This window comes from Castor canadensis, chromosome 3 (assembly GCF_047511655.1).
Source record: "Castor canadensis chromosome 3, mCasCan1.hap1v2, whole genome shotgun sequence".
NCBI classification, from domain to species: Eukaryota; Metazoa; Chordata; class Mammalia; order Rodentia; family Castoridae; genus Castor; species Castor canadensis.
The window spans coordinates 42,456,623-42,470,816 of NC_133388.1; the positions used below are offsets into that span (position 1 = coordinate 42,456,623).

The 14,194-nt window shown below is 39.4% G+C and overlaps 1 protein-coding gene and 1 pseudogene across 1 annotated transcript in view; both read right to left on the bottom strand.

Annotated features, from left to right (window-relative positions):
• Nucleotides 1–7,158, bottom strand: part of Rhoj (ras homolog family member J) — a 97,178-nt gene extending 90,020 nt beyond the window's left edge. Inside the window, exon 1 of the mRNA XM_020188384.2 lies at nucleotides 6,436–7,158. Within this exon, the coding sequence (XP_020043973.1) occupies nucleotides 6,436–6,613 (178 nt within the window). The 5' untranslated portion in view covers nucleotides 6,614–7,158. The remainder of the gene's footprint in view (nucleotides 1–6,435) is intronic.
• Nucleotides 7,159–12,599: 5,441 nt separating this feature from the next.
• LOC109703234 (large ribosomal subunit protein eL31-like) lies at nucleotides 12,600–12,976 on the bottom strand (annotated as a pseudogene).
• Nucleotides 12,977–14,194: the final 1,218 nt, after the last annotated feature.

Below are 14,194 nucleotides of genomic sequence, written 5' to 3' on the forward strand. Positions count from 1 at the left end.
GGCAGATAACAGTAGGACTCTGGGGAGAATGCGAATTTATATGTGGGAAAATTGTGTAAAGGTATTTGGTGGTTGGAGAGATTGCTCATTTCCATTAAAATACACTCTTCTCTCTTTTGGGCATACACATAAGTTTTTCTCAGTCTCCCTTAGAGTGAAGTACGGTGTGTGACTGAGTTATCTCCAGTGGAGAGTGACTGCCTCTTCCAGGCCTGGTCCATAAGACTTTCCATCCCAGCTTCTCCATGCTCTTTCTCATTAGGCTTGTTGATGCAGATAACTGGAGATGCTAGTGGATGGCAGGGTCATAAGACAAGAGCATTCTGTGTCCCTAAGTGGCCACATGGGCGAAAGCAACCCTACTGACTTGAATACTGGATCAGGATCAGAACAGCATGAAGGAATCCCCTCTCACTGAGTTGATGTTTGTGTTGATTGGTGTATCAGGTCAGCTTATTTTAACTGGCAGTGGCTTTTGATTGGTATTAATTATAAATCTGTGCAATGTCTATATCATTTACTATTTCATGGCACCCCCTATTCCATCATTGGCAACTTAACCTTGGGAAAATTGACTAATAGCTTTGTGTCCTGGATTCATCGTCAGTAAAACTGAGAAAACAACAGCATCTTATAAGCTCATTATGAGGAGGCAATGAATTGATCCCCGAAACACTTTGTCAATGCTTGAGTCACAGCAAGGACTATGTAGGTGTATAGCTCTTATCACCATGTTATATATTCTAGGGGTATTCTAGTTTCAAGACTAGTACTGCCACACTGCTGGTGGGAAAACATGTGGCCACAATGAAATTGATGCAGATTGGGAATGAAGAACACCATAAATAAAAACTGTATTGTGAACCAACGCAAAATGCTAAGTGAGTACACATGAATAACATCCTTATGTTTTGTGAAACTTGAGTACATCTGAAAAATTGGCGGACTGTTCAGTTACCCTAGGGGCAATACTGGGCTTCCCTGTGACTCACACTTGGCCCTTATTGCATTAATGATGAGGTCTTTCCTGACTGTGTTATCACCAGAATGTTCACTATTTGGTTTCTGCTAACTAACCCAGAAAGTGCCATGGATTTTTCTTGTATCAAAGAAAATTTCCAGTGGAGTGAGAACCTGTGTCTTGCACAGAGGGTAGGACCTCCACAGATTCTTGTGGGGCTTGTGAGAGAGGCAGTTGCTGCTGAGTTTGCTTACTTGTTCTTTCCTGAAAGGCCTCATGTTTGCTGCTACCTTCATGCTGCCTTTGTAAAACACAGAATCCAGAAACATAGACATCCAATGTCTTGAGCCATCTCTCAGTCAATTTTGCTATTTGCTCCACAAGAACAGAGAGAGATGGATAATTTTGCAAATGCTATTTACCTGAAGACTGGCTCCAATGGGCACTCAGGTAGTCAAGTTTATGAGGCATTTCCTAAACTGCACAGTGAACGGAGCCAGGCCAAGTAGGACTAAACGCTATTCACAGGGAGCCTGTCTGCTGAGTCTGAGTTGGTCATAATCCTTGGCGTGTTTCTGGCTAAAGATGGAGTGCAGGGGGACTGTGTATCAGCACAGACAGCTTCCCATCCCAGAGCAGGCTTTCTTTTATTTTTTGTGGTGCTGAGAACCAAACCCAAGGCCTCACGCATGCTAGGCAACATTGTCACAGCTTAAAATTATAGGCTTGGAACTTTGTTTTTATTCACTCTTTGTTATTTTATTATCACCTTAACCCCCGTGGATTGTACATAGTCTCTCCCCCCACCCCACTCTGGCCATTATCATTGTGACTTGAGTCTACCTTGGGCCAACTACCATTCAATTTGGTGGAAAAAGTTAGAACTGACTTTCAGTTCTCTATGAAAACAACTTCCTTTTATATCTCGTTCAACTGATGGAGTAACTTGGATTTTCCTCCAATTGTGTTAATTTTCTGCATAAGAGCCCCAGGTTTACAAATATTGGCTTAAAGCAAATTTCCAATTTGATGGCTTTTGACAAAAGAGCCCTAGGAGAGAAGAGTGTTAGAAGAAAGACCCTTAGACACAATTTCAACACAGAGGATGATAGAAACAGTGAGTTAGGTACATCATGGACACATTTCAACTAAAATCAGCTTATTTTATATGCCCACGAGTCCAGACATAAAACCATGCCCACAATCCAGCTAAACTCAAATGGAAGTCTCATTCTTACATCATATTTCATGTGAAACATTAATTGAGAAGAATATTTTATCAGTAAGAAGTCTGCTGCAAAACTCAAGGCTAAAGACAGGATTGGAGAAGATATGGGGTTGTTCCATGGCAAACTGTGAAAACACTAAAGGCCATCCCTGGACTGGAGTAGGGAGCAGGGCCCAGAGAGCTTTTTTAGGTACACTTGTAACAAACATGAGTGACCCTTTCTATCTTCATCCCACTGACCCTACTTTTTTCCGTCTTAGTCCTTAGTTGTACTTAGGGTTACTCTGGAACATGTGTTGCATATAAGAATTACAAGTGTTTGAGTGGGCCATTCCAAATTTAGGTTAGCTTTGAGAGTAATACAAATGGAGGAATCCCTAGTAACATTTACACACTATAGAGTTACACTAGTTCATAGATGTGGTGCTAGAGAATTTAACACTGTATGACAACTATGTAGAGATAAAATAATTACCTAAAATGTGAACAAAAGTTACAAAACAGAATACTCTTAGATGAGCAATTTGTTCACTTATTTGTCAGAGATTTTTTTTTTCTAGGACTTAGGAGCAAACCTCAGATCTTGTGCATGATAGGCATGTGTTCTACCACTGAGCTACATCCCCAGTCCTATTCATCAAAATTTTAATAGACCAGGAACTACTTAAATGTGGAGAGACCAAAATGAAGACATACTAATTATTTGATGATTGTCTACAATCCAGGTTCTGCATTAAAAATCAAGGAGAGCAAATAAATATATAATGTCATATAGTGTTAAATACTGTGAAGAAAGATGTAGCAGGATAAGAAGACAGAGTGACTGTGTGTGTATGTCTATATGTGACAACATGTGACCAACATGTGGTCAAATGAAGCTAAGGAAGATCTGGGGGAAGTTTTAGGTTAGGGCAAGGAAAAGTATAAAGCCTTTAAGGAAAGAAGGAGTCTGGTGTGTTTCATGAATAGCCAGATGGCTATTGTGGCTACAGTAGAAATATTGAAGAAGTACATGTTAAGAGATGTGGTGGGAGAGAAAACAAAGCCATGCAGTGCCTTGTACTCCATGATAAAGAATGGGGTCTGAATAATAATGGAAGTGATTGCAGGAGTTTAGACTGTGGCTAGTCCTTCTTCCAGTTGTGTGGAGAATTGACTATAGGGTATAAGATTGGAAGAAGCTGGGAGGCCATTATAGTAGTTTGGATAGGAGATGGTGGTGGTTTGGACAGGAGAAAAAGCAATGGGGGTGGTGGCAAGTGAATGGGTTTGGGTTGTACTGTATGTTGAATTTCCAGCTCATTGGTAGGAGAAGCAAGTGATACTAAATAATAGTTTGAATGGACAGGGAGGAAGATGTTGTCAAAAGAGTTTAGGGTAATACCGAAGTTTTTGTTCTCAGTCATTGGGTAGAAGATAATGGTAATATTATTGATGGGAGGACTAGGTGAAGAGGAGTTTGTGGGGAGGATTGAAAACTTCTGTTTGGACAGGTTAAGTTTGAGTGTCTATTAGATATCCAGTGGACAGTTGGGTATATGAGTGGTCAGTGTTTTTCTGGGGAAGTTGAAATATAAATTTGAGAGTTAGCAGTACATAAGTAATATTTTAATCTGTGAGACTAGATACAATCAACAAACCTAAATAGAGAAGAGGATCAAGGCCTGAAAGCTGAGGTATGTAAACATTTAGTGGCTGGGAAGTGACAGAGAAGGTAGCAGAAAAGTTGACCTCTTTATCTTTTAATTACATTTTATTTTTATTTATTTTGGTGGTACTGGGACTTGAACTCGGGACCTCACCCTTGATAGGCAAGCATTCTACCACTGAGCCATATCCCTTCTTTTAATTACATTTTAATTAAATTTCATAGATATGTGCAATTGTACAGATCTTATTCTAAATAATAATACCACCAAAAATCTAACACCACACATGAGGCACTAAGAACTACGTATATGAATTCATTTTGTTCTCAAAAATAATTCAAATACCTTTATTATCTCTGTTTTAACTTCATCAGAACTGAGGCAGAGAGAGGTAAAGTAACTTGCTGAAGGCCACAGAGTAATGGCAGAGGCAGGATGAAAACTGGATTGTGAGATTTTAGAGTTCTTCACCTTCAGTATATTGTATTTCCAGCCTTACTGTTACATATACATTTTCCTAGGATGCACAATTATTAGTGAAAAATCTTCAGGGGACCTTTTTGGTTTTTTTTGAGGCAAAGCTGTAGCCCAGGATGACCTCGAAATCATGATCCTCCTGCCTCAGCCTAATGAAATGATTGCTTCATCTCTTTCCTAGATATAGCAGACTTGTGTCTTTCTTTCTGTTTTAACCTTATTGAAAGCACGTGAAATGATTTCATACTTAAGTACAAAGTGAAAATCAAAGCCACTGTGTTTAGCAACTCCTACTATACTCTCAACACAGTGGCAGTGATTTTTGGGGAGCTAAAATCAGTCTTTGAGAAGTTTTGATGCTTATACACCAACCAGTAAGTGTGTACATGATCAAAATATAAAACAATTTGATACTAGAGAAATCGTGCCTTGGTTTGATCTCTAATGCTATTTTCTTTTTTTTTTGGAAATTGGCTGGCTTTATTTCCAAAGATGGTTTAATCCTCTTTCTTTCTGACACCACTGTAATTGGTTCACCTAGTTGATGGGGATTTGGATACACAATTTTCCTAAGTATTTGAAACCTCTCCTTTTAGTAGATTTTGAGTTCCACCTTTGATCTAAAAGTTTTTGAAATAAGAAACTAGCTACTTTTCCTTTCCTGGCAGAAAGAGGTAGAATAAATAATTTTATGATGTTTTCAGACCAGAATCTGAGTAACTTCCTCAAGGCACAGAATCAAAAATTTTATAATTAATTTTTTTCTCAAGATGAAAGTTTATCTGTCCTCTTTATTCTGTTCTCATTGAAATGCTCTTCACTGGGCATATTTATTATATTTTCAGAAAAGCTTAAGGGATCCAGTATTAAAAGTTGCTCATAATTTTTACAAATACAGAAAACCTTCTGGGAAATGGATACTATATTCCTAGTTTCTTTTTCTCCGTTTGCTATGTAATATTGCCATAAAGCATGTATACAGAAGGAAGAAAGACTTAAGTGATTGTGTAGGTCTGGAAAAGAAGCTACTTTCTATAGAAGGAGGATTTAAACGGCCACAGAGCAATGCAAACACTCACACTGCTTTCCAGTGGGCCATTTCCTCTTTGCTGATCGGGATTCAAAGCCAAGGTAAGGGAAGAGAAAACTCCTCTCACAAGATCTCAAATCTCTGATAACTTGCCTTGCCAGTCTCTATGTTCAAAAAGTTATGAAACTTAGGCTACTATGAGCTTACAGGATTTCATGAATTTGCATATGAGAAACTTAGTAAGATCTGTTTTGGAAGTTAGAAGAAAGAGTCAGAATCCAAATGAGAACATTTAAAAAAAACCCAAAAAAACAAAACGAGAAAATTTAGATGTTGATACTGCTCTGCCCAGTCTTCCTACAAACTATAGAACACTCAAACACTGAAAGCCCACTGAAAGAAAGAAGGTGTGACTGTAGGCTTTCTAATGTTTTATGCTCAATTTTGTCTTTTCCAGACATACTTTAAAATGATTTTAATTCTATTTGTGTTCTTTTTAAAAGATACTAACTGAAAATGTTTCTTTAAATCCAAACACAGATTTCCTAATCAATATTTAAAACCTTTTAATATTTTTTTTTTCCATTCACAACCACAGGAAAATGAAAGTCCAGTATTTTGGCACCAAGTACTACAGAAAATCAAATGAGTGCTTTATTTATTAATCTTAGCATTTTCATTTATGAATGGCAAGAAGTGAGTGGATAAAACCTGGTAAGGAGATATCTTTCACCAGTGTGTGTCTCAGGGTGATTATTTTTTTTAATAGGAATTCTGATGTAATTATGCTACATTTTAAAATGTTCACAATAAAAAGTTGAGTACTATTTAGGCCCCAAAGTCTAGAGAGCAGCTCAGGGTATTTCCCTAGGATTATTCATTTACTTTAAGGAGAAAAGGTGACACAATATAAACTGATAACACAAATTCTCCCAACAGTACCAGCAAAGTCCTTGCTTGTGTATGTTGCCAAGCTACCTGGTGCCTGCCAGGCCCACCACCCAGCACTGGCACTGCAGGTAAGCCAGGCCCCTCTAAACTTGGGATATGGCCTCCCACACTGTAGAGAGAGTTTCCCACTTTTTCTTACCTGCATAGTGGTCAAACACAGTGGGCACATACTCCTCGGGGAAGGCGTCATTGGCGTAGCTCATCAGCAAGCAGGTTTTGCCCACTGCACCGTCTCCAACCACCACACACTTGAGCATCTTCTTCTCGTCGGTGCCCCCGCAGCTGCAGCTGCTGTTGTCCCCCTCTCTGCAGTTCATCCTTGCGGCTCCAGCTGCTGTGGCTGCTGCTGCTGCCTCCAAAGCACATGAAGCAGGGGAAGCCAGCGCCAGGCAGGAGGCTCAGTCTGCTTTACTGTGGCTACCTCGGATCACACAGTCACAGCCGAGGCTCCTGCACGCCCTGCTGCCTACCATACTGGGAAAGAAAGATAACACACACTTGGGGGAAATCACTAAAAAGGTCTGTTCCTCTCCCTTATCACGTTGAGGTAGGAAAGCCTCATTTCCACAGACTTCTAGGGACTTCCTGACAGTCTAGAAATTTCAGCAGCCTCAGGCTTTCCCTCTGCTGTCTTCCTCTCCAGCCTGGCTGAAGACACTGTGGGATTCTGCTAAATCTTCCCCATTTTCCACTTCACATCTAACATGGAGGGAAGCTGGGCTTTTTAATGGAGTTTTCCCCTTGCTTCCTCCTGCCTGCGAGTGTCAGGAAATCATGGGTTTCCTGCTGCATTCCATATTAGGATCAGTGGGCTGGAGAGGGCTGTGACAATGGAGCTCTGTGTGCGTGTGTTTGTACTTCTGGGGAACCATGCCAGGACATGGAGTGGGAAAACACTAGGGGTCCCGCGCAGACTCAAGCTGTCAGACTTCCTGTTTCATCCTGCTAGTCAGGCTGTTTGCTAGTCAGGCTGGCTGGGAAGAAGCTGCCGAAAGAATGGAAACCCAGAGTGCTGTCTGCCACAGGCAGAGAGGGAATGGCTTGAGTGAGCGGACAGCCACACTAGCGATTGCAGGATAACATATGACATCATCTCTCCCTGAGTCACTAGTTTAAAGCTCTGCAAATTGAAAACGGACAGTTTTTTCCTTACTTAAATGAGAACTCTCAAGTGATTCTTTTCTGTAATAAAGAAGAAAACCTTCCAGAGTTACACAGTTTCAAGGGGAAATCTTTGTGCAGGTCGTGGGCATGAAACACGCCATCAGGTTTATAAGCTGTCATACTTGGGCATAATGCTCAAATATATATTCCAGACACAAAAATGTCTCTTAGGGTTGTAGCATAGAAAAAAATGCATCAGATGTAGGACATTTGCATTTTCCTATTTGTAAATACACACATATGTGGTTGGCTCAAACTTAACACCCTTGGAAAGGAGCGGGTGTAGGATGGCTTTTTGGTTTGCGTAAGATCCCTAATACTGTTTTTGCTTGGATGGTTCCCTTCTGGACTTAGTCCTCTCCCCTTGGGTCAGCCTGGCCCTCTTCAATTACAAAGGAACAATTGGCAGCTAATTTATTTGTCTGTTGGGTCCCTCAAAGTGAGGCCCCTTTGAAGTTCTGTGCTTGGTTGATGTACTTGGCCTCAGAATAGAAGTGGAACTCTCAAATGATTTTGACAATGGCTCAAAATGGGGGAACTCTGTTTTTTTTTTAAGATTTTGAAGAACCTAGATTATCCAATTGCTGCAAACATTTTTTTTTTTTTGTTTTGAGTGGGGGATGGAGGTCAGAGAAATTTGTCTTAGTAAGTGGCTATCGGTGGAATACACCTACATATTGTGCATATGTCACCAAATAATAGATATAGTGTGAGTGTCTTCTGTTTTGCATTAGGGTAACATTTGCCAGAATGCTTGGTGTTCCAATATTTCCTGTGTAAGAATGCGCTTCAGTTAGGTTATCATGTGTTAGCTAGATTATATTGTAGTAGCAGAGAATCCCTGAAGCAGCTCAATCATTTAAAGTAAAACATGTGTTCTGTTTTTTTGTTTTACTTTTTTGGTCATATCCTATTTCTGTTGTGTATTGTTGTCATCTTTATTCAGGGATCTAGGCTGACTTTGAGAACGTTGATAATCGTGGTGGCAGAGGAAGAAATGAACATGGTGAAGGGACCCTGATTCTTCCTCCTGGAAGTGAGACTTCTGCTCACACTCACTGGCTAAGCAAGCCACATGCCCACTCTGAGTTCAGCAGGAGGGTCAGAAGCATCCTACCGTGCGCCAGGAAGAATGGAACACGTATTGGTGAACGGCCTCAATGACAATCAGAGATAGTTTAGTTGAAGTTACATTTGCAATATAAAAGTTGAATGGTTTATGTTTGGTAGCATTTGAAGATATCTATGAGCACTTGCAATGTATATAGTTTTATGTTTTCATTTACTCTATCTGGAATACCTTGTATATGTGATAATAAAATTGCAATTTGGAAACTTATGTTTAACTTCCAAGAAAAAAGGTTTGAGTTGAAAGTGGCAGCCAAACAAACCTGTGCAGGTGAAGGGGTGATTGACAGTATCAAGAATCCCTCCTGACAATGAACTCACTTTGAGCATTTTGTGGATAATATGCGGTTGACAGATCTTTAAGGGGACTCTTCCCTTGACCTTAACCCTGAGGCTAGGCAGTAAACATGGCATATACTCCATTTGTGGCGTTCTGAAAAGTGGCTCCAGGCTGTTCAGCTAAAAGCCTATATTCCTTCCTTACCATCATGCCCAGTCCACTGAGCATCTGGGCTATGAAAAAGCTTTGAGGTAAGCTTTTGCTATGACTGTGTGTAACCTAAACTTTGCACCATGGGACACAGATATTTAAGTCCATTCTGAGTGCTTTGTGGATGGTGAATTGAGAGCTTTCAGAGTCTTCAAGCAGCTAATTATGGATCCTTTATCTATAACTCAAAGGATTGGTATGTCAGGGTAGATTATATGCATAGATGGCTATGGAGAATATTGGTTATATTTCTTAAAATAAACTTGCTTCATCACTGTTTACTGCCCCTAACTTTAATATTTAATGGAGAGAAAAATTCAAGAATCATAGTAAGAATGGCAAAAATATTAGAATTTTAATATCTTGGCCTGATGATTAAGTGGATCATATTGTCCCTGTGAGAATAAATCTTTTTAAATATTAAAAATATATAAACATCAAAAGATTTACATGACCAGCATAACAAACACTAAAAAAGCTCAGCGGTGTTCTATGGCCTGGGAGTCCATAGAATTGAATTGACCTAGATAAAATGGTTGGGAATATACTTCAATTCTGAAGATTTGTATGTCAAAGCTTAGAAGTGGTTTGGAGACCACTGTGTAAAATACTTTTTACCAGATGCCTGTACTTTTGGGTCCTGGGCCATGCAAATGATTGAGTGGTGGTTACATAGCCATTAATTACTTGGTTTGCCTCACCACCAAGTTTATGAAAACTTCCCAGCACATGGCAAAATCTTGTTGGGTGATATTTTCTGCTTTTTCCTAGAGATCTTAATTCCCTGGCCCCCTCTTTTCCTCTAAGCTTTTGATCTCACATGATCTCCCCAAATACTAGCAGAGCACTTTTTTTTGCATAAATTCTAATTCCTCTGGTTGCATCCATTTTTTTGTTGTGACTTTACAGAAGAAAAAAAAATCTAGTGTTTTCTCTTTTGTCTTTCTTTTTTGTTTAAAACTGGAAGTAGTATAAGAAAGAGTACGACTGGATCAGATACTCTGATTCCAGATTAGCTTCTGAGTGAGAGACTGTTTTGACTCCCATCTCAGGAATGTGGGAAGTGCTGTGATTCCAGGATGACCAGCAGTGTCACTGGTCACTGGCATTCCAGAGAAAGCCCTCTTTGGGACTGATCCGGAAGTCAGGTCTCTAATGGTGGTGAGTGTAGTATGAGTCAAGAGGGCAGAGCTGGGTAGTTCTACAGGTTTTGACCCAAATATCCTACTACGCCTAAATCTCAAGCTTAGTCGGATGCTAAAACTGAACAGGATGTCCTAGGACTGTCCTGCACTGCCCCTTCTTGGGGGGTGGGGTGAGTCATCGCCACCAGAGATACTCGTATATCCATGTTTGTCATCTTTCAGGCCTCCTGTACCTAACCTCTGGCTATTGCCATGTCATGTATCATATCATGTCAGTCAGATACCATCTTGGAGACGAATATTTTATAATTCCAGAAATGCTTTTCTTTTTACTGCTTGGAAGACTTCTTTTTTTTTTCCCCTCAATCTCTTAATTTTGAGACAAGTAGCAGATGGGAGTTCTTTCTGTCCTAGGAAAGAAGAAACCTATTGGCCAGTAATGATAAAAGGGTGTCTATGTGTGTGTTTCTTGTGCTGTTTTACTATTGCACAGCTTAACCTTGAATACCAAACCTTGTCTTGCTGAAGAGAGTCCTGTAGGTTAGCTGATTTTTTATTTTTTGTCTGAAACTTGGAAATTAGGGACCATTCAAGTTCTCCTTATCCAGAAAATCTGGAGATAGAGAACAGTTTAAAGAGAACTTTCCTACTGTTTCCTGATCTTCTATATTCTGCTAGAAAACCAGCTCAAACTTGACCTTGGCTTTGAATGCATCAATAGCATGGATGCTCCATAAAATATTAGCATATAGGCTGAGGACTTGAAGGTTTCTCAACAATAGCTGGGAAATAAGGCTCTGTTGTATGCAAGAAAGCATTGAAGTTACTGTGACTGGATTAAACACGAACAGGAGCAGTCTTGAGAACCCACAAGTGACTGACCAGCCCCTGTTGGTAAAACACTAAATGCTGAGGGAAGTGTAATTCTTCTGCATGTACCGAATGTGTCTGATCTGATTACCTGAACAGCTCATTTGTTAATTAATCCTCACCCAGAAATCCCCTGCATCAGAAAAGGCAGTAATAAAGATTACCAGGGCTGCAATGAGATCACAGCTCAAATCTCAGGTTCAGTGTTTGTGCGTGATAGGGTCTGAGAGGGAAGATCTGTAATCTGCCCCTCAGTGGGGTAAGTGGAACAAGGAGTTAGGCAAGAAAATACCTTCAGACAAATCTTTTAAAGGCAGCCACCAAGATAAAAGAAGGAAGAGAATTAAAATCTTCCATGAACAAAACCCCAGAAGCCATGGACAGAGGTAGATGGAGTAATTATTTGAAAGAAACAGGGCCTTCAAGTTAAGTGTCTGAGAAAAGACTCGCCCTTATTGTCAAGAGAATTCTTACAAAGTGTTTATTTTCCAATCTTATGAAATTTCCTTTTTTCTTTATTCATTATTGTGCTGTTTTATTGAAAGCACTCTGGGTATTTCAACAATGTTAAGCAGTGTTTTAAAAAATTCTATTGTTTTTGATGATATTATATTTTGAGAATATTTTATATTTTACCTGATGTTTTGGAAAATTGAAAAATTATAATTGGCTGGCAGAGTGGCTCAAGTGATAGAGCACCTGCCTAGCAAGTGTAAAGCCCTGAGTTCAAGCCCCAGTACCATAAAAAAGAAAAATTGTAATTGGTTTTGTGAACTGTATCTCTTGTCTACTATGGAAGTCTGAAGCTAACTTTTTTATACTTTAATTTTATATCATGAAATAATCTAATTTTACTGACTTTATAATGGGAAAATAGGCAACATGCTTAAAATGGTTTGGTTGTTAAATAAATTTTACACTTTTTTATTCAACCTGAACTTCATCCTTCTATATCAAAAGAAAGATGATCTTCAGAACTGCTTATATCTATAAAGCCTCCATGGCTAATTCCAATGGCAGAAAACCACAAGCAGTGCCATTTATTTGTGCTCTTCAATATGGAGCCTTTGTAGTAAATGTGTGCCCACTCTGTAGACACCTAAAGATTTATTTCTAGTACACTTTCATTTTTATTATGTCTCAAAAATCTAAATGTCATTATCACTGAATCCAGAATGGGACTTTTCTTTTTTTAGCATAAATTAATAGTACAAGGAGGTTTAATTGTGATAATTCCATGGAGGCATACAGTGTACTTTGAAAAGTTTACCCCTCGGTTATATTTTCTTAACCCCCCCTCCCTCCTCATGCAGTGTTTGGTGGGTTTCACTATATATATATACATATATATATATATATATATATATATATATATATATATATGTATATATTTAAAATTATCAATTCAACTTCCACCGAAATAAGGGAATTTAAAAAATACAGGGCTCATGGGCTGTGTCCTTTTCTTTCTTTCTTTTTTTTGCAGTTTTATAACTTTATTTTCACTCAGCTGTTAGTTCTCATCCACATTGTCTGCAGATTTTTGAATGTGGTAACAGGGACAAAGGTCACCAAAGTATAGAGCTTGTCTGGTGAGTCTTCATCCTCTTTATGTTCTCAGGATAACCGCACACAGTACCACATGGGACATCCCTTATTTCTTTGGCTCAGGCAGCTTTGTTGAGCCTGGGATCGATGTGCACATCTGGAGTCCCCATCTCCTTCATGGCAAATTTCCCAATCTTTGAGTGCCTGAGGTGCAGTTTCTTAAAGCCCACTCAATGGATCTGCTTGTGAGTGTTGATGGTCCATTTTTGGGTCACAACCTTGTTGATGGCAGAACGGCCCTTCTTCTTCTCGCCACCCTTCTTTGGGGGAGCCATTCTGTTGGACCAAAGTTGGAAAGAAAAAGTTCTGTTTTTTTCCTTCACATTTTTATTAGAACATGATAGTAATCTGGCTGTGTCCTTTTCATAAATACTATTATTCACTGTGCAAAGCTGCAAACAATTATTACTATTTTAACAATCAGGTGTAGTTGGCACTGTAGTGAACATTTGTTGTTTTGGCTCAAGATTGCCATCCTTTTTTCCTTTTTTTGGAGCTGCATTTCAGTTTTCCTTTGAGGTGCACCTCTCTTCTGCCTTTAGTTCATGTTGTCTGGCTGGGGCTGACCCGCCCGTCTAGTCCAGGGGGCGATATGTGATCCAGGTTTGTAATAGAAGAATTGTGTCTGGGCTGTTCCTGAAGTTCTCAGCAAAGGGGTTCTTTTCCCCTGGAATTTCTCACACTAAGGATTATGTAAGCTTGTTATTGGGGCCATCTTTGCCACCAGGTGGAATGTGTCTGATGCTGATAATGATGGTGATTAAAGAGCTTTATGTTTTTGAACCAATTTATTCCTCCTCCCAAACTCAGGAGGTAAACATTGTTGTTATCTCATTTTTATGATTGAAAACATTGAGGTGAAATAAGTCAGGTGATGAGGTTAGTGTAAAACAGCTGAGGATGCAGTGGATCCAGGATTCTAAATCTTGCAGTCTGCTTCTAGAGCTCATTAATTTTACCATTATGCTGCAGAAAACACAGCTGGAAAGGAAAAACAGATTCCTGATCAAATCATTTGACCCCTTCACTCAGTTATTTCTTTTTCCCTTTATAAAGAGCCAATACAAGTCAGGTGTGGTGGTGCTACACCTGTAATCTCAGCTGTGTAGGAGGAAGAGGTAGGAGGATCATGATCTGAAGCCTTCTTGGACAAAAGTCAGACCCTACCTGAAAACTAAACTAAAGCAAAAAGGGTCAAGTGGTAAAGTACTTGCCTAGCAACTACTGAATTTAAACTCCAGTACTTCCAAAAATAAAAAAAGAAGAACCAATACATTCTCTTTTGGTTTAATTGATTCGGCATGAATGTCCATTACTTGTACTTGATTAATGCATGGATGGAAAGTGGGGAGTCTTGGGTTACTGTTTGCCATGTGATATTTGAGACAACACAAGTAGAGATTTGCTTAAGTCTGTGCCTGCTCAGTCAAGCTACGGAATCCTGTATAACATGTGGTTATGATTGAGTTAATTTTCCCCTCAAATCTACTCTT